The sequence below is a fragment of the Microcaecilia unicolor genome, chromosome 8, assembly GCF_901765095.1.
Source record: "Microcaecilia unicolor chromosome 8, aMicUni1.1, whole genome shotgun sequence".
Taxonomy (NCBI): Eukaryota; Metazoa; Chordata; class Amphibia; order Gymnophiona; family Siphonopidae; genus Microcaecilia; species Microcaecilia unicolor.
The window spans coordinates 176,848,078-176,875,076 of NC_044038.1; the positions used below are offsets into that span (position 1 = coordinate 176,848,078).

A 26,999-nucleotide genomic window follows, 5' to 3' on the forward strand; every position below is an offset into this window, starting at 1 on the left:
GATCTTGCCCCCTGTGTCAGGAAGCCGTCGGGATGTGGCGTTGGGCCTGCCAGTTCGGCATGCTTCTTCAAGCCACATACCTGGCAGGTGTAAACAACAGTCTGGCCGACAGACTGAGCAGAGTCATGCAACCGCACGAGTGGTCGCTCCATTCCAGAGTGGTACGCAAGATCTTCCGAGAGTGGGGCACTCCCTCGGTGGACCTTTTCGCCTCTCAGACCAACCACAAGCTGCCTCTGTTCTGTTCCAGACTACAGGCACACGGCAGACTAGCGTCGGATGCCTTCCTCCTCCATTGGGGGACCGGCCTCCTGTATGCTTATTCTCCCATACCTTTGGTGGGGAAGACCTTACTGAAGCTCAAGCAAGACCACGGCACCATGATTCTGATAGCGCCTTTTTGGCCCCGCCAGATCTGGTTCCCTCTTCTTCTGGAGTTGTCCTCAGAAGAACCGTGGAGATTGGAGTGTTTTCCGACTCTCATTTCGCAGAACGACGGAGCGCTTCTGCACCCCAACCTTCAGTCTCTGGCTCTCACGGCCTGGATGTTGAGGGCGTAGACTTCGCTTCGTTGGGTCTGTCTGAGGGTGTCTCCCGTGTCTTGCTTGCCTCTAGAAAGGATTCCACTAAAAAGAGTTACTTTTTCAAGTGGAGGAGGTTTGTCGTTTGGTGCGGGAGTAAGGCCCTAGAACCTCGTTCTTGTCCTGCACAGAACCTGCTTGAATACCTTCTGCACTTATCAGAGTCTGGCCTCAAGACCAACTCAGTAAGGAATCACCTTAGTGCGATTAGTGCTTACCATCATCGTGTAGAGGGTAAAGCCATCTCTGGAGAGCCTTTAGTCGTTCGATTCATGAGAGGCTTGCTTTTGTCAAAGCCCCCTGTCAAGCCTCCTGCAGTGTCATGGGATCTCAACGTCGTCCTCACCTAGCTGATGAAACCTCCTTTTGAGCCACTGAATTCATGCCATCTGAAGTACTTGACCTGGAAGGTCATTTTCTTGGTGGCAGTTACTTCAGCTCGTAGAGTCAGTGAGCTTCAAGCCCTGGTAGCTCATGCTCCGTATACTAAATTTCATCATAACAGAGTAGTGCTCCGCACTCACCCTAAGTTCCTGCCAAAGGTGGTGTCGGAGTTCCATCTTAACCAGTCAATTGTCTTGCCAACATTCTTTCCCAGACCGCATACCCGCCCTGCTGAACGTCAGTTGCACACAGTGGACTGCAAGCGAGCTTTGGCCTTCTATATGGAGCGGACACAGCCCCACAGACAGTCCGCCCAATTGTTTATTTCTTTCGACCCCAATAGGAAAGGGGTCGCTGTCGGGAAACGCACCATCTCCAATTGGCTAGCAGATTGCATTTCCTTCACTTACGCACAGGCTGGGCTGACTCTTGAGGGTCATGTCACGGCTCATAGTGTCAGAGCCATGGCAGCGTCGGTGGCCCACTTGAAGTCAGCCACTATTGAAGAGATTTGCAAAGCTGCGACGTGGTCATCTGTCCACACATTCACATCTCATTACTGCCTCCAGCAGGATACCCGACGCGACAGTCGGTTCGGGCAGTCGGTGCTGCAGAATCTGTTTGGGGTTTAAATCCAACTCCACCCTCCAGGACCTGAATTTATTCTGGTCATGCTGCACTCTGTTAGTTGTTCTTCGTAGGTCAATTTCTGTTATACCCTTGCCGTTGCGAGGTTCAATTGACCTGGGTTCTTGTTTTGAGTGAGCCTGAGAGCTAGTGATTCCCCAGTCGTGAGAACAAGCAGCCTGCTTGTCCTCGGAGAAAGCGAATGATACATACCTGTAGCAGGTGTTCTCCGAGGACAGCAGGCTGATTGTTCTCACCTACCCTCCCTCCTCCCCTTTTGAGTTGTGTTTTTTTCCTCATTCCTTTGCTTGTCATTCAACTGAGCGGGAACGGTCGCGCATGCGCGGTGGGCGTGCCCTGCGTGCAGGACCACCCGCAAAGTTTTTGTTCCGGTTGGTGGGGGCTGCCATGGACGACAACCCAGTCGTGAGAACAATCAGCCTGCTGTCCTCGGAGAACACCTGCTACAGGTATGTATCATTCGCTGTTTATTTCAGAAAAAGGAGCTTCCAAAATTAATTAATCATGAGAAGCTCAATATTTTAGTCCCTCCTCATTAATCTTTGTCTTTCCAGGGAGACTCTATTATGAGGGATTATAGGTCCTCCTAAAGCCTTTCCTATTCATGAGGATATTCTAGACCTGATTTCAGCGGAATGAGATCTTCCTGATGCTGGCCTCAAAGTTGAGTGTTGGATGTGATAAAGCAAAGCTACAAGTTGTAGTTCATCAGCCATCTATCAGATTCTTTTCTAGTGTTTCCCTGTTACTCTCCAACCAAGATGGCAGCGGTGCAAACCATGGTTCAAAATCGTTTTGACTTTGGAGCAGTAATTCCTGTTCCCAGGTCCAAAATTTTTTTGTATTTCCCAAAACGGAAGGAATGTTTCGGCCCTTCTTAGACCTAAAGATGGATAGACCAGGCTTTGAAGATTTCTCACTCCAGGATGGAAATACTAACATCAGTTGTTGCTGCTATGTGATAAGGAGAGTAATGGATTTCAAAGAGGCTTACTTGCGCATTCCAATTTTGTCACCACATCAAGAGTTCTTGAGCTCTGCAGTTTTGGGCCAACATTTGCAATTCCAGGCAATGCCCTTTGGCTTGGCCACAGCTCCCAGAACCTTTTTCAAGGTGATGGTGGTTGTAGCAAGCTTTTTTATGCCAGCAAGGGAATCAGCGTACAACCATACTCGGATGACTTACTAATTTAAGCCAATTCAAACCAATTCCTTTCAAGGGAGCAAGGAAACAACGGCCCAGGTACTCTATCTTTTATAGTCCTTGGGTTGGATAGTGAATCTTGAGAACAGCAAGCTTCTTCCCTATCAGAATTTAGAATACTGGGGAGCAAGGTTTGACACCATTAGGTACAGGATTTTACCTAAATAGAGAATATGCATCCTTCAGTCTCAAATCCAGGCGAGGCTGTGGCAGAGAGCACCTTGAACATGGGACTACATGCAAATGCTAGGTTTGATGGTAGCTGTCATAGACTTGGTTCCTTGGGCGAGTGCCCTTATGAGAACTTTACAACACTCTCTTTTCTCCTGTTGGTCACCTCAGACTAAGAATTAAGAAGTCAGATTACCTTGGTCATTGCAAGCGAAGCACAGTCTGAAGTGGTGGCTTCTTCCTTCCAGCCTCCTATATATATAGATAGTTCTGACAGTGGATGCCAGCCTATTAGATTGGGGAGCTCACAGTTGGACTAATGAATTTGAAAGTAAAGTAATTGGAAGAAAAAGAAGCAGTAAATTATATTTTTGTTATTTATACAATATTTACACCATTGCATTGCATGGTTATTCAAAATACTAAGGAGCAAATGCTGCACGATGTCCTTAAAGGGCACAGCACTCAGGACTTTTCTGTTTCCATCTGCTGCTCTATGGCCATAATCTACAGGTTTTGGATTGGTCTGGTAGGACTAAAGAAAATTAATAGGTAAGAATAATTTTTCCATGATCCATACCAGTCTTCAGTTTTCATTTAGCAGTCTTACTTAACAATTCTGTACACATTATACACATTTGGTTTACTGTACATTTATTCTGAAGAGCCTAAATCTGTATTCCTCTTTTTAGGTCTATTATTACAATGCACGGACAAGAGAGTCTGCGTGGAGCAAACCAGATGGAGTGAAGGTTATTCAGCAATCAGAACTGACTCCGATGATGGCTGCTCAGGCTCAAGCTCAACACGCTCAGGCTCAAGCTCAACACGCTCAGGCTCAAGCTCAAGCTCAACACGCTCAAGCTCAAGCTCAAGCTCAACACGCTCAGGCTCAAGCTCATGCCCAGGCTCAAGCTCAGGCTCAAGCCCAAGCCCAAGCTCAGGCTCAAGCACAAGCCCAGGCTCAAGCACAAGCCCAGGCTCAGGCCCAGGCTCAAGCCCAAGCTCAAGCCCAAGCTCAGGCTCAAGCCCAAGCTCAGGCCCAAGCCCAAGCTCAGGCACAAGCTCAGGCCCAAGCCCAAGCTCAGGCCCAGGCTCAAGCTCAGGCTCAAGCCCAGGCTCAGGTTCAAAGCCAGATTCAAGCCCAAATTCAGTCACAGGCCCAGGTTCAAAGCCAGATTCAGGCCCAAATTCAATCACAGGCTCAGGTTCAAAACCAGATTCAAGCCCAAATTCAATCACAGGCTCAGGTTCAAAACCAGATTCAAGCCCAAATTCAGTCACATGCAACTAATGCCACATCTGCAGCCAGTAGTCCCTCAAGTGTGGTTTCTACAACCATACCAGCTATTCAGTCATCGTCAAGCTCCACAACTACTACTGCACCCACTACAGCTTTACAGACTATTTCCAGTGAGTACCAAAATGATTTATTTAAGATTGATACATTATTTTGGATGGGACTCTTTTTTTTTTTTTTTTTTTTAATCATTTTTCCCCCTTACAAAAAGCAGTGTTTGCAACAGGTGAATGTTAGTAGAGCAGTAATTCTCTACAGCAGATTTCTTTTAAAAAGGTATATCTTTAACAAGAAGAACCAGACATAGGGTTTTGGTGGTGGTGGTGGGGGGGGGGGGGGTGGAGGGGAGAGGTGGTTGCTTACTTTATATAGGGGGCCCTTTTACTAAAGCTTAGTATGTGCTAAATGCTAAGAAGCCCATAGGTATAAAAGGGGCTTCTTAGTATTTGAGATGCACTGAGCTTTAGTGAAGGGGCCCCTTAACTAACTAGTCACTGCAATCAGATCAGGCAGCTGTTCTTTACTGCAGATACTCAGCTCTGAGCCTTCAAAACTATCCTAGGTTTATTCTGTTCAGGTTTTAACATCTAGCCCAGCCATCACCATTGCTTTCAGCCAGGATCCCACAGACCAGTACACGGTTTGTGTGCCTCTGGAGTTTAGCCAGTTTACATTAGAGTGACTGAGAAACCATGCCCTTAAATGACCAGTGAGTTGTACCACTGCAGTATCCCCAGGAGTGGGTGCTGGGCTTAGGAACTTCTGCATAGTCATGTTAGAACTGCTACCGAGTCATCTAGCTGGCCCAAATTGTGGAAATATTGTAGAGAGAGTTCATGAAAAATGTAGATTTAAAACATAATTTTATGCCACCGTCAATGTGAGAGAAATTGCTTATATATATGTTATAAAAAGAGATTAAAATTGAAGGCCCTTGTTCACTAATCTGCAGTAAATTAGAGCATTTGTGCACCATTTTACAATTGGATAATATATTTGGCAGCCTGATCATTTGCGGTAGCACCAGAAGACTACTACTAGGAGCCTGTGGATGCCATTTGTGAAGAGGGAGCGGCAGGGTATTTTATTTATTTATTAGGATTTATTTGCTGCCTTTTTGAAGTAATTTACTCAAGGCGGTGTACAGTAAGAATAGATCAAACATGAGCAATAGGCAATTACAGCAGTAAAAATATTTCAGTATAAATACAAAATATGGCATGGTTATATTACTTGCAATGACAACACAATACGTTAATAGAACATTATAATTGGTAGTGAAGGGTAAGGCAAAGTTGTAACATATAGATGAGTAAGAAAGTAGGAAGAATTTGAAAGTAAGGTGACTGATTTGAAGAAAGTTGCACGTGAGGTCAGAGAGATGGTTAAATATTATCTTCCTCAGCAATCCTCCAGACCGTTCAAGACGCGTGGGTTATGCACTCCTACCAGCAGAGGGAGACTGAGAACACTAAAACTTCTTATACAAGTAGCCTGCGCAGACCTTTTACTAACCAGTATTTTCTCAGTCTCAGCAGAGGGTAGATGTGTGCAGCCTGTGCAGTGTGCTCAGTCTGGTAGGCCCGTTTGGGGTTTCTAGGTTGGGTTGTAAATGTTAGAGAACCCACACTTGGATCTCTATTACAGGGTGTAAGTCCTAAGGAGCTTCTTATTTCCTGTGGGGTGTCACACCCGGGTGGCCGGGTCCCTCCCCCTGTGCTCTTTCTCTGGAGGACTGCTTGACCTCGGCTACAGACCTCGTTCTGTACCCTTGAGGCATTTAGGCATCAGCAACGAGGTTTAAAAAAATAAATAAAAATGTTTTTAAAAGGCGGCTATTTTGGCCGTTCTTGTGGCAGTCTAGAGATAAAACGTCTTCAAGGGTGTTCTTGCCTTAGGCGGTTTTGCCTATTAGTCTGTCAGAGCACAAAGCAACTGTTTGTTTTTATTGTGTTCGCGGCCATTATGTCTAAGCTGGCGAGGTGTCGGTTTTGTGTGAAGTGCGGCATTGAAGTGAAAGGTGGCCAATGTAAATTCCTTAGCGTCCCTCCGGACCAGGATTGGACTGATGGGTTGTGCTCGCCTACCAGCAGGTGGAGACTGAGAAAAACTCTGACTCTAGAGAGCCAATAGGAGCCCTGGCCATGTGACCTTAGCCTCAGTATTTTCTCAGTCTCCCAGCAGGTAGGAAGCGAGCCCATTAGTCTCTCTCTTTCTCTTTTAGAGGTTTACAATAAGAACAACATTGCTACCTCTTCTTCTGTGCCTAGGAATTCTCTGTTAGACGCTGGTCAGGTAGGGACTTCTTTTCCTTTCTTTTACAGCCTCTGGGGGTGTCAAACTCGGATGTCTCCGGGTCCCTCCCCCCTTCCTCCCCATCTCCCATACATAGCTGGGAAGGACTACCCTTTGTTTAGAAAGGTGTATGTCTTTGGGAGAGGCAGCCACTATAGAAAGTTAAATCTTATAAGCATTTTAAGGAGCAAGCTACATCCCCCGGCTTCTAACGAGCAGACAGCTATGTGTTGTTCTATTACTCTTCAGCGGAGTTTTCCCCATTACTTTAACGAGCAGGCAGCTCTGGTTGCTGTTTTAGGTGTCTATATTATCTAGCTGGTTAAAAAAAAAAAGAGGCAGCAGTAATTTGGAGGAGTTTAGGTGTAAAAAAAAAATTAAAGACAACTTGTCCCCACTGACTGAATGAGCAGACAGCTCTGTTTGATTGCATGGGAATGCTGTGAGTCAGCTGTGTAAAAAAAAAAAAAAAAGAGTAAGCGGCAGCATTTTGTTTTCAGCCCTCTTTGAGTTGAGCTGTATTTTATTTAGCACTGCCGTTTGTGTTCTTCCCTTAGCGGTTTGTTCGGCGGAGCAGGGCTTAAAAAAAAAAAAAAAAAAAGAGATTTTGGCGCGAATCGGGTACGCGCGTGCACGCGAGTTACCGTCATGTCCGAGAAGCTGAGACGCGCTGTATGCCAGCGTCGGGGATCTCCTCTTCCGGCTCCTGTAAATATTGTGCGCCACTGGGGGGTGCGTCGGGACTTTCTCTTTCGCCGTCTTCGGGCCGTTTGGGGCCGATCTTTCTCAGGAGTCGCCTATGTTCTTTAGGGGGGTCATTTCTTTGCTTTTTATGTTTTTAATGTTGAGTAGCTGGTTGCTGTAGCCTAATAGTCAGCACTACAGTCTCTGAAGCTGCTACTACTACTATTTATCATTTCTAAAGCGCTGCTAGAAAAACGCAGCGCTGTACACTTGAATATGAAGAGACAGTCCCTGCTCCTCAGATCTTACAATCTCATTAGGTCAGACAAAACAAACAGGAGATAAGGAGATTTTAAAGTGAGCAGGTTTAAAATAAGGGTTCTGAACAGAGTGAATAAGGGTTAGGAGTTAAAAGCAGCATCAAAAGGTGGGCTACAGAACTGGGTGCAGGTCCAAGTTTTAGCAATTTATTTCTCTATCTTGGACTCCTGTATGTCTATGTCCCACTATATATTCATCACTTGGCCAGCCTGTTTGATGTTTGTTTCTTTATAATCTCGGGTGGCGTTTGTCTGTGGGCTAGGAGCCAACTTTTCAAAATTATTGGGGGTGCTAAGTCCAATGGAAATGACCCCTCCTCGGACATATACATGAGTTTTTCTCAATATTGGGGGTGCTCAAGCACCCACAGCACCCACAGAGTCTGCTCCAATGTGACTGTTGGAAGGTAGTTCACAGTTGTGTTTTTTTTTTTGTTATAGCATTTTTCGAAAGGTTGCTTTCCATTCCAGGATATTTCCTATATGTCAGCTATACGTTTGTTCTTCCACAGGCATGGGGGCAGTAAGGATGTTGTCATAGGTACATGCCACTCTCACCTGTTTAACTTTGTGTCATGAAATCATAGTTGCAGGCTACTCTTACATGACAGTCATTTTCTTATTTCCTCTGTCCAGGAGTTCTTGCGGTTTTATTTTTAGATGGTTATGCTTTTCATTTCGCCTCCTTTCTCTATCGCTCTCACGGCAAGGCGTGAAGTAGGGGTCTCCCTACATAGACCCTTGGATCTTAGACCATTTTCTCTCTTGATTCTTCCGAATGCAATTTTAATTTCTAGTTCCTAAGAATGGATCTCCCTTCCTCCTATTTGGAATCTCACTGCCGTCATGCGCACTTTCAATGTCTCAAATCTTTATCACAAGAACCTAGTTCCTAAGAAGGAATTTTCCTTCCTCCTATTTCAATTCTAAATGCTGTCAAGAGCGCTCTCAAAGTCTCAAGTCTTTTTCATGAAAGCCTTCGATCCTTAGTGAAGCTTTGTGCAGCACATTTTTTGATACAAACTTTTCTGCATATTTCTCTTAGGAGAGTTTCTGAGAAGGATAGAGCCCGGTGTGAAGGAAGCTAAGCAGGGTCCGCCCGGGCTGGGTCCTGGAAGGGTGACCAGCTCACAATGCGCAATAATGTTCCTTCACAACACTGTTTTCCAGTCTCTAAAAGTTCATCATAGTTATGCTACCCCTCAGAAAAGGGGAGATTTTTCTCTCATGGCGAGTCAGCTAGCTATTTAAAAAAACAAAACAAAAAAAAAAAAACCTCTTGTCGACAAGTCAGCAAGTCGCAGACCGAGAAGTGCAATTTTTATGGTTCTCAGGATGCCTAGTACTGGTGGTAAAGAGTTGTCTAAATATTTCACAGTCTCCACAATATTTTGGGGTTACGTGCGACATAGTTGCAAGGTTTTTTCCCTGGGCAATTGCCTTTTGCAGTCTCATGAGCTGCACTCCCGTGCTCTTTATCTTTTTGAGTGTTCTGAAGCATTTGCAGCTTCCCTTTTGTTTTTTTCCCCGAGACTGCTGCTCTTCTTTTCAGCATTAGTTGAGTAGGACATTCCTCCAGGCATTTGGTTGTTACTTCCAGGACTACCATGTGGTCTCTTTACTTTGCAACTTAATTTTTTCCTTCTTGGCTCTTGGCATTCGGTTTGCTTTCAGGATTACCATGTGGTCTCTTTACATTGAAACTAGGGGACTGTCAGTCGCTCTCGGAGCAAGGAGGTATCCCTGAGGGCTAGCGTTTGATTCTGAGCACTCTGTCTTTGGTCAGCATTGTTGCCATGTTATTTTAGTCCGGAATGCTCTTTCTGGACTCTCATAGGACTGTTATCATCTTAGGTTACTTCAAAGACTCAATCCTGCTCTCTGGCAGGACTGTTTCTAGCTTATGTTCTTTCAGAATGGTCTGCGGTCTCCTGGTAGGTCTGTTGCCTTCTTAGGCTACATATTGAGGCCCCTGGTAGGTCTCTGGTCTTCTTGTGTATTGAAGGTACATCCTTTCTGTTTCTTTACAGGGCTTGCATGTGCCCCCCTTTACACGATTGACATGTATGTCATTTTATTTTTGCATGTTTTCACTTCTCTCTGTAAGCTGCCTAAGGGGTAATCTAGCGAACAGTGCAGTGAGATGTCATCCGGGAGGCCCAGCTTCGGTTCTCACTCTGACTCTAGTCGTCCTGCCTCCTAGGTGGGTTCACATCCGCACTGACGTTTGGTTTATTTCATGGCTGATGTCTGTTTTATTCAAGGGGAGTCATTTGTATGGATCTACCATCTGACCAGCCCTGAAGCATGCCATCCCCTTCTGGCATGGTGGCCTTTTCTTCAGGTCGGGCATTTCGCTTAGATATTTATCCTTGCAGATATACCAGGCTGCCTTTTAGGTTGTCATCTTGACTTTTTATGGAGCCGAGGGGGTTTTCTGTTTTCTCTAGAGGACCTTCTCTCTTCCCCAGTCCGGCCTATTTGTTTCTCTCTTGCTCAGGCTGGTGCATGCTCTCAGTCTGGGACAGGCATTCAGCCTTGCTAAGCAGGATGGCATCTTTTGTAGTTGCAGTATTCTCTTCTCAGCTTTTAGCCTCTCTGCCTTAGTGGCATTGTCAGAGGGACAGGGTGTTATTCTTCTTCGCACGATAATTCAAAATCATCTTGTTTCCTTTAAGGTTTCTTTCTCCTTTCAGACACTGTTGTTAGTAGCCATGGCTTCAGCTAGCAGGGTCAGGACTGCAAGTTTCTCTCATACAGGTTTTCTTTTTTTCCAATCAGCTAGTACGTCTAGGTAAGAGGTACTTCTTTACCTGGGTATTTCTTTTTCACTCTACCGTAGTTTCCCATTTTTCATCTTTTCCAATCACTTTTTTCTTACTGGTCTGGACTCTTCTACTGGCGTTCAAGATCACAAGAAATTATATGCTTTATATATGCTTTATATATTAAAACAGATCTTATATATTTAGAGAGCTGTTACAAGCTATTTGGTCCTTCCTTTTGGTACTTCTAGTCAAGGTAAGGTTGCCGTTGTTTCGGCCTCACTATATCTCGACGTATTAAGGAATTCATACCTTCTATTTGTCTACTCACTGGGGGACCATTTCCTGAGAGTGTTAACATATGCTCCATCTTGAGAAGCGGGGTTCTTTCCTTCGCACAGCGATTTTTGGTGCACTAGGTGCACATTTTGTACGGTGCCATTTTGAGCTTATCTTCATTCTCTTTTGATTGATATACACTCTACATGTTCATTGTCGCCAGGAGGTGATCTATGCAACTCGGAGATGCTTAGGGGTTTGAAAGGGTCCCTCCCTTAAGGTTACTGCTTTGGTACTTCCCATCAGTCCAATCCTGGTCCGGTCCGGAGGGACGCTAAGGAAGGAGAAATTAGATCTTACCTGCTAATTTGCTTTCCTTTAGTCCCTCCGGACCGGACCAGGCCCCTCCCATATTTTGTCACTTTTTCAACGGGGTATTAAAAAAAAAACAAAAAAAAAAAAACAAAGACGCTTGTACATATATAGGACTTTAAGTGGACCATGCCACGTCTCTGGTCGGAGTTGCTGGTGGGTTCAGTTGCTGGAATATATGTGTATGTATGTATTTATATATCTATATATGTATGTATATATTTATATATCTATATATGTATAGAACTTTGAGGTCCTTAGCACTTCTGTGCTGAGAGTTGCTGGTGAGTTCTAATTCAAGTGAGCCATACCACTTCTCTGGTAGGAGTTGCTGGTGAGCTTTCCTACAAAAGGGACATACCACTTCTCTGGTGAGAGTTGCTGGGGTACTCAATTGCTGGTATATATATATGTGAACCTTTAAGTAAGCCATGCTAGTATACATATGTGAAACTTTAAGTAAGCAATACCACTTCTCTGGTGAGAGTTGCTGGTGAGCTATAAGACAAGTGAGCCATACCACTTCTCTGGTGAGAGTTGCTGGTGAGCTATAAGACAAGTGAGCCATACCACTTCTCTGGTGAGAGTTGCTGGTGAGCTATAAGACAAGTGAGCCATACCACTTCTCTGGTGAGAGTTGCTGGTGAGCTGTAATACAAATCGGGCCATACCACTTCTCTGGTAAGAGTTGCTGGTGAGCTGTAATACAAATCGGGCCATACCACTTCTCTGGTAAGAGTTGTTGGTGAGCTCTGATACTTGGCATTGCCGAGTGCTTTGTGGCTGCTAGGATTCCATACGGCACAGATGGTCTTTCTTTCTTTCCTGCTTTGTTATTCAAATACTGAGGCTAAGGTCACATGGCCAGGGCTCCTATTGGCTCTCTAGTCAGAGTTTTTCTCAGTCTCCACCTGCTGGTAGGCGAGCACAACCCATCAGTCCAATCCTGGTCCGGTCCGGAGGGACTAAAGGAAAGCAAATTAGCAGGTAAGATCTAATTTCTCCTTTTGTGGGGAGCCTACGTTGTCAGCGCTCTTGCCCCCTGTGCTTTCCCCTGAGTCGGCGGAGGTGTTGGGCGGCGATTTGACCGCACATTCTGGGACGGCAACGGCGGGGCCGGTTTTGGCGGGAAACGCAGCCATTTTGGCTGTGCGTCCCGGGTCGGCCTCAACGGAGCCGTTTTTGGCGGGAAGCAAGGCCCTTTTGGCCGCGCATTCCATACTGGCGCCAGGGGACCCATGTGTGGCGGGAAGCACACCTAGTTTGGCCACGGATCACGCAATGGACCTGCTGCCTCGGGAGCGAGGGGGTCTGTCGCTGAGACTGCGGGAAGTGTTGTTGGGGCTTCAGCAGCGTCGGGGGGGTCTGGCTTCCCCCCTGAGTTTGTTTGGTCTCTGTATAATGCCTGGAGAGCTGGCCCCTCTCAGGCTGTTTGTTCCCCGGAGGCTGCTAGCTCAGTGGGAGTTAAGCGCCCACGGGTGGATATTTCGAAGCCTATGGAGATACTTTCTCTGTCTGGGTCGGGCGTTTGGAGTGACCCAGGAGAGGAGGATCTCTTAGATGTGTCTGAGGATCAGGATGGGCTAAGGCCTGGGGAAGATTCTTCAGTGGTTCGCATTTTTCACAAGAATGAGTTGTTAGAGCTCATTGATCAGGTGATCTCTACTTTGAAGTTTGCTCCAGCGGCCACTCCCTCTGTGGAGGGAACCCAGGTAGATCCCTTGGTTAAGGGGATTCGGAGAGCCTCTTGTTCCTTTCCCATGAATTCAGACATTAGGGACATGGTTTTTCAGGAATGGTCTGTGCCGGAGGCTGCTGGTAAGGTGTCTAGGGCTATGGCGCGGCTGTATCCCTTGCCTCCGGAAGATTTGGCCCTGCTGAAACCACCTACTGTGGATGCGGTGGTTATGGCGGTTACTAAGGCTACGGCCATTCCGGTGGATGGCGGTAAGCCTTATGAGATACTCAGGATAGGAAGCTAGAGTCCTTTCTGAAGCGCAGCTTTGATTTGTCGGCTTTGGCCTTGCAAGCCTCTGTGTGTGGGGGCTTGGTAGCCAGAGCTTGTTTTTGTTGGGCGGAGAAGCTCTTGGATGAGCCTGCGTTAGATAGGACTGGTTTGGTTCAGGACCTGGCCAAATTGGAGATGGGGTCTTCATTTTTGGCAGACACCCTTTATGATTTGCTAAGGGCTTCGGCTAAGAATATGGCTCTGGCGGTGACGGCTCGCTGGGCTCTTTGGCTTAGGGGCTGGGTGGCAGATGCGGCCTCTAAAGCAAAGTTGTGTTCTCTACCTTTCAAAGGTTCTATGTTGTTTGGAGAGGACTTGGATAAACTGATGAGTGGTCTTGGGGATACCAAGGTCTCATGGTTGCTGGAGTTACGGCCTAAGGCGGCTAGTCAAGGTGGTTCGGCTAGAGGTCAGTTTAAGGACGCGAGACGGTACAGGCCGGGCAGATTTGTGTCTCCTTCTAAAAGCTGGTTTTTCCAGCGGACGCAGTCCTTTCGAGGGGGTCGTCGAGGAGGTCGGGACTCCTCCGGAGGTGCCGGAAATGGTAATAAGTCCTTCTTATGAAGGTGTGCGGGTCCAGCCTCTGGTGAAGGTCGGGGCGCGACTTCTTCTGTTTTTTCAGGGGTGCACCCAAATTACTTCAGATCAGTGGGTGCTGGAGGTCGTTAGCGACGGTTATGCGCTCGAGTTCGAGCACCCGCTGCCGGATCTGTTTCTTCCCTCTACTACTACTACTACTACTATTTAGCATTTCTATAGCACTACAAGGTGTACGCAGCGCTGCACAAACATAGAAGAAAGACAGTCCCTGCTCAAAGAGCTTACAATCTGTTTCTTCCCTCTCCTTGTCACTCTCGAGTCAAGTTAAAGGCTATTCAAGAGACTCTGGGTCGCTTAATCCAGTTGGGAGCTGTGGTACCCGTTCCTCGGCACAAGCTGGGAATGGGTTGTTATTCCATTTACTTTGTGGTGCCGAAGAAGGAGGACCAGTTTCGACCCATTTTAGATCTCAAGAGGGTCAATGGGGCGCTCAAGGTTCCATCCTTCCGCATGGAGACTCTGTGCTCGGTCATAGTGGCTGTTCGTCAGGGAGAATTTCTCATGTCACTGGATCTCATGGAAGCGTATCTGTACCTGCCGATTTGAGAGGCCCATCAGCGTTTCCTTCGTTTTGCTGTTTTAGGGAGGCACTTTCAGTGCTGTGCTCTGCCTTTTGGTCTGGTAACTGCTCCACGCACCTTCTCCAAGATAATGGTGGTGGTAGCAGCGGCTTTGCGGAGGCAGGGAATTCTGGTGCATCCGTATGTGGATGACTGGTTGATCCAGGCGAAGGCTCGGGCTCACAGTGTGGCGGCGACGGCTCAGGTGGTCGCGTTTCTGGAATCGCTCGGATGGGTAGTGAATGTAGTCAAAAGTCAGTTTATCCCATTTCAGAGTCTGGAGTACTTGGGAGTGCGGTTTGACACGGCAGTGGGTCGTGTTTTTTTGCCGGATTCTCGGATCGCTTCTCTTCAGCAGCAGGTCCGGCTGTTAATGTCCGTTCAGAGTCCGACTGTTCGAGTGTACCTTCGGGTTCTGGGCCTCATGGCAGTGACAGTAGAGGTAGTACCATGGGCCAGGGCGTATATGCGTGAGCTTCAGGTGGCTCTGTTGTCCCGGTGGTCTCCTCAGGTACACAGTTTGGATTTGCGGTTGCCATTGAGGGGGGCTCCTCGGCGCAGTCTCCAGTGGTGGCTGTGCTTGGCCCATCTGAAAAAGGGCATGCCGTTGGAACCTCCTCAGTGGGTGATTCTGGTAACGGATGCCAGTCTGCTGGGCTGGGGAGCTCAGTGTTTCGGTCGGTCCACACAGGGGCTGTGGTCGACGGAGGAAGCTCAGTGATCTATCAACCGGTTGGAGACGAGGGCGATTCGACTAGCTCTGTTGGCGTTTCGCTCAAGTGTGGTCAGAAAGGCGGTAAGAGTCATGTCAGACAACGCGACAGTGGTAGCGTATGTCAACCGGCAGGGCGGTACAAAGAGTCCGCGGTTGGCAATCGAGACGGCTCTGCTCATGAGTTGGGCAGAAAGGCATCTAGTGCAGATTTCGGCGGTGCACGTGGCCGGGGTGGACAACGTGAACGCGGATTTTCTAAGCAGACACATGTTGGACCCGGAGAATGGTCTCTGCACCGGTCGGTGTTTGACCAGATAGTTCTAAAGTGTGGAATGCCAGTAGTGGATCTCATGGCGTTGGCACATAATGCTCAGGTTCCTCGGTATTTCAGTTGGCGTCGGGATCCGCGAGCGGAAGGGATCGATGCGTTGGTCCTTCCATGGCCTCAGCGGGTATTGTTGTACGTGTTTCCCCCGTGGCCCTTGATAGGTTGAGTCCTACAGAGGGTAGAATGTCTTGCGGGTCCGGCCGTGGTTCAGGGATCTGATGCGCTTGTTAGAAGACGAGCCTCTGCGGCTGGGGGGCTCGGTGCTGTTGTGTCAGGGTCCAGTTGTCATGCCGGATCCGGATCGGTTCTCTCTTATGGTGTGGCCCTTGAGAGGGAACGGTTGAGAAGGAAAGGGTTTTCCCCTCAGGTGATTCAGACGATGCTGCAGTCTCGCAAACGTTCGACGTCTTTGGCCTATGTGCGTGTGTGGCGCATATTTGAAGATTGGTGTGTCCCTTCGTCAGCTTCTGTGTCGTGCATTTTAGATTTCTTGCAGGATGGTTTTGAGAAGGGCCTTTCGTTGTCATCTTTGAAGGTGCAGCTGGCTGCTTTGGCGTGTTTTTGGGGTAAGTTGCAGGGCAGGTCGGTTGAGTCTTCCCCGGATGTGGTCCGTTTTTTGAGGGGGGTGAAGTTGATTCGGCCTCCTCAGCGGCCGGTAGTTCCTCAGTGGGATCTTAATATCATTCTTGACTCTTTGGCGGGTTCTCCTTTTGAGGCCTTGGAGTCTTGTTCGATAAAAGACTTTACTATGAAGGTGGTTTTTTTGGTAGCTATATCGTCGGCTCGCCGGATTTCGGAACTTCAGGCTCTTTCATGTAGGCCTCTGTTTCTGTGGTTTTCTCAGGAAAAGGTTTAGCTGCGTCCAGTGCCTTCGTTTTTACCTAAGGTGGTAGCCTCCGTTCATGTCAATCAGGTGATTTCGTTGCCGGTCTTGGGGGACCGGACGGGGGATGCTTGTCAGCGTCGTTTGGCGAAATTGGATGTGCGCAGAATGTTGAAGGTTTACTTGCGCAGGTCCGAGGAATTCAGGTCTTCGAACAGGTTATTTGTCATTCATGGGGGGGCTCAAGAAGGGAGCGGCTGCTTCTAAGGCATCTATAGCTCGGTGGTTGAAGAATGCCATCTCTTCGGCTTACATATTGCATGGCCGTACGGTGCCGGTGGGGCTCAAGGCACATTCTACTAGGGGGATGGCGGCTTCTTGGGCAGAGAGTAGTTTTGTTCCACCAGTGGACATTTGTAGAGCGGCGGTGTGGTCCTCTCTGCATTCTTTTGTCAAACATTACAGAGTGGATGTACAGGCAAGGGAGGATGCCAGTTTTGGAGCTGCAGTCCTGTCTTCTGGGCTTCGCAGGTCCCACCCTTAGATGTGTTTACTGCTTTGGTACGTCCCAAGCGTCTTGAACGGTCTGGAGGATTGCTGAGGAAGGTGAAATTAGGCCTTACCTGCTAATTTTCTTTCCTCTAGATCCTCCAGACCGTTCAAGAGCCCACCCAGTGTATCGGACAGTTCAGTATGATAATTTCTTTAGACTTCAGTTGCTGATAGTTCTAGTAGCTCCTGTGATTTGGGTCCTGGAGTTAAACTAAGGGCAGTTTGTGGTACCGTTTGTGCCCATCTGCAGTTGAATTCCCCCGTCTTAAGGGGAGGAGATCTGAGTGTGGATACAGTGGTTTTGTTTAGGTGGAGGTGTTTTGTTCCTCTGCTTTGTTACTGTTTTACTGGTTAGTAGAAGGTCTGCACAGGCTACTTGTATAAGAAGTTTTAGTGTTCTCAGTCTCCCTCTGCTGGTAGGAGTGCATAACCCAAGCGTCTTGAACAGGATCTAGAGGAAAGAAAATTAGCAGGTAAGGCCTAATTTCACCTTAGGCTAGGAGTGGATAAACATGTCCCGCTGCAGTATGTGGATAGGTAGGAGTGGCTCAGAATCGTTTCTGCCACCTGTATTGGGGTATTGGGTGGATCTAGGGAGAGAAGTTACATTTAAACGGGGTTTGGGGGAATTCATGGAGAGCCCTTCTTTATTTAAAAAAAAGAAAAGAAAAGGGGGGAACAGTAAGGGTAGAAGAAGGGGGGGGGGGTCAACCCATGTGAGGCACTTTTTTTTTTCTAATAGATCAAGATGGGTAGGGGGATTTTGTTAAACATTCCCTGGGCCCTTTTAGTGTATCTTTGGGAGATTGGCTTATGCATTAGCATGTTGATGCTCCTGGAGGAAAATCAGTAACCCCTCTTGAGGTGTTGCTACCCTGCAGTGAGTAGTGCAGCTTGCTAAATGTAATGCAATTTATGTTATATATTTTACATAATCTGCTTTTATTTATTTGTAACATTTATATCCCACATTATCCCAATCAGGTTTGAGTTCATTGTGGCTTACAATAAACAGTATAGGATACATAACAAAGAATAATGCATAAGAAAGTAATTTGTTGTAAGAATTCAATTTTACAATACAATGTGATAAACAAGGTTGTTGAAGTACTGTAGTAAAGCAGCTTAGTGATTCTTTGGTGAGATCATAGGGAAGTTTATTTGACATGCCCAGAGTCACATGGACACAGATAAATTCGGTGCTAACAGTCCTGTACAGTAAGCTCTGTACTATTCAGTTGTCATGAACAAAAAGTATATTTTTTTGCATTTGGTTCTAAATGTGTCATGTGAAAAATCAGTTGGTTTGCATTGGATTTGTTTAATATCAAATATGAAAACAGGATGATAACCAACTTGGGCTTGAATTTGAACTCTCCTGTTTTTCTTGCTGCTTGAAGGGGCATTTTATGTAGAAGAACTCTTTTCAAGCAATGTGGCAGTTGAATACTGTGCAGTAAGTTGCTACTGTACAAGTGGCATCTATAAGCTATGTTTGGTTTGACAGTCTTGTAGAATTATCTGTAAGTTTCCTGTTTCTGGAGCTCTTTTACTAAAATGCAGTAGGCTGTTACTGCTTGAATTAGCACACAGTAACTGTTGGCGGGTGGCAGTGGAACTGTTGGCAGTGGTAACAGTTCCCTCACTCATGTGATAACTGCATATTTGAGAATGATGCAGGCGATGGGCATGCACTGTGACTTGCAGGTATTGCATGGTAATTTACTAAGCGCTGTTGCTTATTCAGATAGCAGGAATGTACTTACCACTTCTGAAATAGCGTGGATGCACTTAACTATGGAACTTTGTAAGCCTGAGTGCTTTGAAAAGACACCTCCACCTGTCGCTGCAGTTACCACAGAGGAAAACTTTGTTCTGTATAGCAGCTGCATGGGCTGATGCTGGGAACATATCCAACAGTTACTGCAGAGGCTTTACAGTTACCGCACTGTAATTTGGGCATCTCTGTGTGCAGTAAATGCAAAACTTTGCCACATTTGGTAAAAGGGCTTCCATATCATCATGCTGATCAGTCCATAGACTGGTGGGTTGTGTCCATCTACCAGCAGGTGGAGATAGAGAGCAATCCTTTTGCCTCCCTATGTGTGGTCATGTGCTGCCGGAAACTCCTCAGTATGTTCTCTATCTCAGCAGGTGGTGGTCACACACAGCAGCAGCTCTGGCTAGGTCTCCAAGCCTAATTTTTAGGTTTTGTTGAGTACCTGGGGTTGAGGGCTCTTCTTGAGCAAGTGCAAACCTGGTGGTGCCAGGTCCCTCCTTTTCTCCCCCCTCCCGCTGGCTCCGTTGGGAAAAAAAAAAAATTTTGGACGTCCTTAAGGGCGTTTATTTCAACGTTTATTTAAACGTTTATTGCAGCTACTCACTGGGACACCAGTTCGTTACAGCTCGGAGCGAGAAGCAGGTAATGTTTACCTTTTTATAGCGAGCAGGGGGTTCCCCGATCGATCTCCACGTGGCCTATGGCGTCGGAGGGCGAGGGCGCGAAGAATCGCTCCCCAGACCGCGTGTGCGCTTCTAGCGGGGATGCGGGGGTCTTAAAGTCTGATTCGCCCTTGTTGGGTGTCAGTTTGGAGGCCGGTCAGTGTCCCGGTTCTTCCTCCGGTGCGGCGGTTTTTCCCGCCATAAACGCCCATCCCCCGCTGCTCGCCTCCGCCATCTTGGCCGGCCACTCTGCTCGGACGGCTTCTTCTTGGGCCGCCCTTGAGCTGGGAGACGTTAATGCCATGGCCACCCTTGATTTGGGCGACGGCAAAAAAGCGGCTAAAGTTAAGCGCCGTTCTTCCCGCACGGCTCCGCGGAGTGTCGCGCCGGACGCCATCTTGGATGCGCAGCATGTTTCTCCCCCGTTCTTGCGAGCGCCGGTTGAGGGTGCGTCTAGGGCTGTGGCCCAGGCTGCTGAAGTGCACAATCTGGGGGGTTTCTCCCCCGAGTTTATTTTGCTGCTGCATCAGGCCTTCCTTATGCAAAACGCTGCCCCTTCTCCCTTGTCCGATAAAGGGGTTGAGGCCTAAACGCCCTCGGGTGGATTCCCAGGCCTTAGAGGACTCTGTCTCCTCTGATGTAGATGAGGGCAGCGTATCTGAGTTCTCCCAACGGTCCTTTGGAGATTCCTTGGAGGAGACGGATTCCCACTCGGATGGAGCGGATGACCCCTCTGCAGCGCGGATCTTTCGCTCAGAGGATTTGCCCAACCTGTTAGTGCAGGCCATGAGCATTTTGAAGATTTCCTCTCCGGAGGACGTCTCTCCCTCAGCCCCTGTTGGCTCCGCCATTATGCTGGGGACGAAGCGCCCGCCTAGAACCTTCCACGTGCATGATGCCATGCACACCTTAATTTCGGCTCAATGGGATGTCCCGGAAGCGAGCCTCAAAGTGGCTAGGGCTATGTCCCGCCTCTATCCTTTGCCTGAAAGTGAACGGGAGGCCTTTCTTTGGCCTACCGTGGATTCTTTAATCACTGCGGTGACTAAGAAAACGGCGTTGCCGGTGGAAGGTGGCACGGCCCTAAAGGACGCCCAAGACAGAAGATTGGAGGCGGCCTTAAGGTCGTCCTTCGAGGCGGCTGCCTTAAGTTTACAGGCCTCAGTTTGCGGCTCCTTTGTGGCCAGGGCGTGCCTGACGATTGTGCAGCGGGCTTCCCCCTCAGGATCCTTCCTTGAGGGCTGATTGGCCGGCCCTGGAATCGGGCTTGGCTTATTTGGCAGACTTACTGTATGATGTCTTGAGAGCCTCGGCTAAAGGTATGGCTCAGACAGTCTCTGCGCGGCGGTGGCTTTGGCTGAAGCATTGGTCTGCTGACCACGCCTCTAAGTCCCGCCTGGCTAAGTTGCCTTTTAAAGGCAAGCTGCTCTTTGGGGTTGAGCTGGACAAAATTGTGACCGATCTCGGCACGTCTAAGGGCAAGAGGTTACCAGAGGTCAGGGCTCGGGCCAGTGCTCGCCCGGTAACTCCAGAGGACGGTTTCAGGAAGCCCGTCGGTACCGCCCGGGCAAGTCGGGCTCCTCTGCCCCCTCTTCTTTCAAGAGGAACTTCTCCCCCAAGCAGCATTCCTTTCTCAGAGACCGCCGTCCCGGAGGTGCGCCCTCCGGTCCTCCCTCAGGGTCTCGTACCCAATGACGGGGTCCTGGTCCATGACCCAGTGCAGATTGGAGGACGCCTGTCCTCGTTTCTGGGCGAGTGGACCAGGGTAACTTCAGACGCTTGGGTGCTGGAAGTCATCAGAGACGGCTACAAGCTAGAGTTCTGCCGACCCTTAAGAGACGGGTTTGTACTCTCTCCCTGCAAGTCTCCGGTCAAAGCTGTGGTAGTGCAGCAGACCTTGGACAATCTGATCCGCCTGGGTGCGGTCGTTCCGGTGCCAGAAAATCAGCTTGGCAAGGGACGTTACTCCATTTACTTTGTGGTACCAAAGAAAGGAGGTTCTGTACGGCCTATCCTTGACCTCAAAGGGGTCAATCGGGCCTTGAAAGTTCGGCACTTTCGCATGGAGACTCTCCGCTCTGTTATAGCGGCAGTGAAGGCAGGGGAGTTCCTGGCATCCTTGGACATCAAGGAAGCATACTTGCATATTCCCATATGGCCTCCTCATCAATGCTTTCTGCGTTTTGCAGTCCTGGGCCGACACTTCCAGTTCAGAGCCCTCCCGTTCGGGTTGGCTACTGCTCCGCGGACCTTCTCCAAAGTAATGGTGGTCATCGTGGCCTTCCTGCGAAAGGAAGGAGTACAAGTCCATCCTTATCTGGACGACTGGTTGATCCGAGCCCCCTCTTATGCAGAGTGCGGCAAAGCTGTGGACCGGGTGATTGCTTTTTTGAGCTCCCTGGGGTGTATCAACTGGGAGAAAAGCCAGCTGCGCCCGACTCAGTCCCTGGAGTATCTGGGAGTTCGATTTGACACCCAAGTGGGCAGAGTGTTCCTGCCGGACAATCGGATTGTCAAACTTCAGGCTCAGGTGGACTAGTTCCTAGTAGCCTCTCCGCTTCGGGCTTGGGACTATGTGCAGCTGTTGGGCTCTATGACGGCCACGATGGAAGTAGTGCCCTGGGCCAGGGCTCATATGAGACCACTACAACACTCTCTGCTGCAGTGCTGGACTCCGGTGTCGGAGGATTATGCTGTGCGCCTTCCCTTGGACCCAGCAGTGCGCAAGGCGCTGAGCTGGTGGCTGAAGACAGACAAGTTGTCTGCAGGGATGCCTCTTGTGACCCCGGAGTGGATTGTCGTCACAACGGACGCCTCTGTGACGGGCTGGGGAGCCCACTGCTTGGGAAGGACAGCGCAGGGGCTCTGGTCTCCTGCAGAGGCAAAGTGGTCTATCAACCTCCTGGAACTCAGAGCCATTCGGTTGGCGCTTTTGGAGTTCCTCCCGGTACTGGCGTTGAAGCCAGTACGGGTCCTGTCGGACAGTGCCACAGCTGTGGCCTATGTCAACCGCCAGGGAGGTACCAAGAGCGCCCCTCTAGCCAAAGAGGCCATGAATCTATGCCAGTGGGCGGAAGCGAACCTGGAACAGCTGTCAGCGGCCCACATTGCCGGAGTCATGAATGTCAAGGCGGACTTTCTCAGTCGCCATACCTTGGATCCCGGAGAGTGACAGTTATCGGCTCAGGCGTTCTTGGACATCACGAAGCGCTAGGGCCAGCCGAGCCTAGATCTGATGGCATCATCGGCCAATTGCCAAGTGGCGCGCTTTTTCAGCAGAGGACGGGACCCTCGATCCCTGGGAGTAGATGCTCTTCTCCATCAGTGGCCGACACAGGAGCTTCTCTATGTGTTCCCGCCCTGGCCCATGTTGGGCAGGGTGCTAGACCGGGTGGCAAAGCATCCGGGCCGGATAATCCTGGTGGGTCCGGACTGGCCCAGGACGTCCCTGGTATGCGGACTTGATCAGGCTCTCAGTGGACGACCCTCTGCGACTGCCAGTGGAGCAGGGCCTGTTGCATCAGGGTCCCGTGGTGATGGAGGATCCCTCCCCCTTTGGTCTTACGGCCTGGCTATTGAGCGGCAGCGTCTGAGGAAGAAGGGCTTCTCAGACAAGGTCATCGCCACTATGCTGAGAGCGAGGAAGCGCTCTACTTCTACTGCTTACGCCAGGGTTTGGCGTACCTTTGCAGCGTGGTGTGAAGCAGGCTCACTTTCTCCCTTCACTGCTCCAATTTCTTCAGTGTTGGCGTTCCTGCAAGAAGGTCTGGAGAAAGGCCTGTCGCTCAGTTCCCTTAAAGTCCAGGTAGCGGCTCTGGCTTGCTTCAGGGGCCGCCTGAAGGGTGCTTCCCTTGCTTCGCAGCCAGATGTGGTGCGCTTTCTCAAGGGAGTTAATCACCTGCGCCCTCCTCTGCACTCAGTGGTGCCTGCGTGGAATCTCAACCTGGTGCTAAGAGCCTTGCAGAAGCCGCCTTTTGAACCCTTGTCGAGGGCATCTCTGAAAGACCTGACATTGAAAGCAGTCTTTTTGGTGGCTATCACTTCAGCCAGAAGAGTTTCCGAGCTCCAGGCACTCTCATGTCGAGAGCCTTTTCTGCAGTTCACTGAGGCAGGAGTGACTATTCGCACAGTGCCTTCCTTCCTGCCCAAGATTGTTTCTCGCTTCCATGTGAATCAGCAGCTCTGTCTCCCTTCCTTTCGTAGGGAGGACTACCCAGAGGAATACTCTGCTCTCAAATATCTGGATGTGAGACGAGTCATCATCAGATACTTGGAAGTGACCAATGATTTCCGGAAATCGGATCATCTGTTTGTCCTGTTTGCAGGTCCTCGTAAGGGTCTGCAGGCTGCTAATCCTACAGTGGCAAGATGGGTCAAGGAAGCCATTGCAGCGGCTTATGTGGCCGCGGGGAAGGTGCCGCCTATCCAGCTGAAGGCTCACTCCACTAGAGCTCAGGCGGCCTCGATGGCAGAGGCCGGGTCCGTCTCCTTGGAAGAGATATGCAAGGCGGCAACTTGGGCATCGGCCCATACCTTCTCCAGGCATTACCGCTTGACTGTGGCTGCTCGGGCGGAGGCCCGGTTTGGAGCTTCAGTGTTGCGGTCAGGGATTTCAATGTCCCGCCCTGGGTGAGTACTGCTTCGGTACATCCCACCAGTCTATGGATTGATCAGCATGATGATATGGAAGGTAAAATTATGTATCATACCTGATAATTTTCTTTCCATTAATCATAGCTGATCAATCCATAGCCCCTCCCAGATATCTGTACTGTTTATATTCTGGTTGCATTTCAGGTTCAAGTTTAGTCTTCAGTTCCTGTTCAGGAGGACTTCGTGTTCAAGTTTTTTCAATTGGATTCTTCAAGAGTTGAGACGAGTTTGTGTTACAGTGAGCTGCTGCATTCCTCTCCCCTCCGTTTTACGGGGCTGGATTGAGACATAAATTCTGCCGGCGCTCCCTCCCGCTTCGTGTGGCTGTAGGGCAGCTTTGTACCCCTCCCGCTTCGGCGGTGTTAGGGTCAGTCAGCTCCTCCCGCGGTTGCGGTTGCAGGATAAGCCAGATCCCCCGCATCGGCGGGGTGGTGTCCCTCCCCCGCGGAGCGGGGATGAGCTGGACGGATTCCCCTCCCCCACTTGTGTGGGGATGAGCTGGGTTAATTCCCCTCCCCCGTTTCGGCGGTGGTGAGCTGGGCAGAGTGTCCCTTTGTGGGTGTAATTCTCTAAGTGCTGAGTCCTGCGGATGGAGCTTGGATATCGACATACTGAGGAGTTTCCGGCAGCACATGACCACATATAGGGAGGCAAAAGGATTGCTCTCTATCTCCACCTGCTGGTAGATGGACACAACCCACCAGTCTATGGATTGATCAGCTATGATTAATGGAAAGAAAATTATCAGGTATGATACATAATTTTACCATATCTGTCTTTATAAGGGACTGACATGGAGTGCAGTAAACTGGAGCTGGATGCAGATATTAAGTTTAAACTGTCTTGAGCCTTGTTTTCCATTGTTGCTAGTCAGCTTTTTTAAAGTATAAAATCTAATACTGTTCTAGGGGGCTCACTTAACTAGGTGCTATTTGCACAGCTGTTAAGATTTAGTATAGGGGGTTGTATTGAAATAAAAACCTATATGTATGTGTATGTACATATATCCATCCATTTATGTGTTGATGTGTGTGTGTGTATATATGTACACACTCTAAACCTAATAAATAGAGTTTATATATTGAATAAGTTTGGAGGTGTCCCTTTAAATGGGTGAAAACAATTTATTCCACCCCATATACAATCTGAATCTAACAAATGGAACCTCAAACCTCCTAGCAAGAGGCCATGCCAAATATTGCCAATCTCTTGTATATAAAGGAGTAGGTTAATATCATAGGTTCCAATTTAAGAGAGACAAGAGAGAAAAAGATCCCAACGTAAAAACTCATACAATATGAGAAAACCGTATAGGATAAAAAACTCTTTCTCCCTCCCAAATAGAATAAATCAAAAGGACACCAACAAAACCCAAATTACCCAAAACTGGCCCCAGCCTAAACCCGACTACCTAAGGAGCCCCCTAGGGAAAAAAACTTGCAGTGCAATAAATAATAACAAAATAGTAACAAAAGACCTATCTAAAACTGTATAAATAGTAAGGTCAAAACTACTTAGCTTATTGCTGGAATAACTGCTTCAAAAAGATGAAAGTCCAAATCAAAAAGTCCCCCCGGGTAGGGCTCCGGAGCCTTGAAAATTAGTATAGCGGCGAAAAAACGCCGACCCTTCTTGTGTGATGGCGAAAATATCGCCAACCCTTCTACAAGAGCGCCTTGTTTCGCCAACCTCGTGGCTGCCTCAGGAAGGGCGCTTCACATCCATCTAAAACATTGATACCAATCAACACTGAAAACTAAAGCTCAGTAATATGGAACTCAAAGATGGCATAGGAACTGAATCTCCAGATCATTTTAAATTATATTGAAAAAGCGTGTGTAGACGTCATGACGTCATAACGTCAAAGCGCCATGACGCTACATAACCTATTATAATATAAAGAGTTTTTTATCCTATACGGTTTTCTCATATTGTATGAGTTTTTACGTTGGGATCTTTTTCTCTCTTGTCTCTCTTAAATTGGAACCTATGATATTAACCTACTCCTTTATATACAAGAGATTGGCAATATTTGGCATGGCCTCTTGCTAGGAGGTTTGAGGTTCCATTTGTTAGATTCAGATTGTATATGGGGTGGAATAAATTGTTTTCACCCATTTAAAGGGACACCTCCAAACTTATTCAATATATAAACTCTATTTATTAGGTTTAGAGATTATTATTTTCAGAGTTTGTACTCTCCTATAGTGGTTAGAGTTTTTTCTATATATGTACACACACATATTTATTTATTATATTTGTATCCCACACTTTCCCACTAAAAGCAGGCTCAATGCGGCTTACATATTGGACTGCAGACCCCATGTTGCTGTGCTTGATATAATGTGGACTTGCTTAGAAGGCATTATTGGAGTCTACAGTCTGCATATAGATAATAGATATACATACAAACATATCTATATGGATATAAATATACATGCGTACTTCTTTTTATTCATTGTAAAGTATTAGTGGATATTGGTTCTTCCCTCTGGCAGATGCCTTTGACATACAGCTGTTGAGAGTTTGGTTTGTTTTTGTGTTGACATTAGGAGGTGTTTTTGATTGTGTCATGTGAAGAGGTAGATGAGGGAGTGGGGTAGGGATTGGGATTGGTTATTGTGGTTTCTTTGAGTTTGACAGTGTATGCTAGAATGAGGTCTCATTTGTTTTTATGATCGTCACTGATTGGGCTAAATGCTGAGCTTTCATTTTGTTTTATGATTGGTATGTGCTTTGGACCACCAAGAAAAACAGGATAACCAGTTTAACAAATAATACAACCAATGTCAGAATTCCTTATTGTTAACATACCAGTCCAAACATGTGTTGTGCCCCTCTACCAGCAGATGGAGAATCAGAACAAAAGTTGCGAGTTGTGTCCTATAGAGGACACCCTGCCCCCTGTTCATTTTCAATATTTCTCTGTCTCCCAGCAGATGATAGGCCGGTACCCATGCAACTGGATTCTGGACTTCAGATGGTACTACTGGGACCTGGTTGGAGAACAGGGGGCTCACAGTTGAGTTTTGACAATGCAGGAAGGAGGGGGAGGAGAGCCCTCTCTGACCCCCCCCCCCCCCCCCCCCCCCCCGTCTGTGGATCTGGGAGTGAAGGTGAAACCTGATGGATTCCAGGCCACTCTCTCTGTCCTGTCTTTCAGCTCCATGAGCCTGTTGGAACGGGGCTAAAATACATCCTTGGCTGAGTTGATTGGGGGGGGGGGGGGGGGTTGGAGAGCAAAGGAGAAAATGTGCAGAAGCACAGGTGTAACATTCAGCTGGTGAGGAGGAGAAAATGTGCAGAAGCACAGGT

At 48.2% G+C, this 26,999-nt stretch overlaps 1 protein-coding gene across 1 annotated transcript in view; it reads left to right on the forward strand.

Moving 5' to 3' along the window:
• Positions 1 to 26,999, forward strand: part of TCERG1 (transcription elongation regulator 1) — a 161,292-nt gene that overhangs the window by 16,147 nt on the left and 118,146 nt on the right. Inside the window, 1 exon segment of the mRNA XM_030212887.1 lies at positions 3,681 to 4,401. Within this exon segment, the coding sequence (XP_030068747.1) occupies positions 3,681 to 4,401 (721 nt within the window).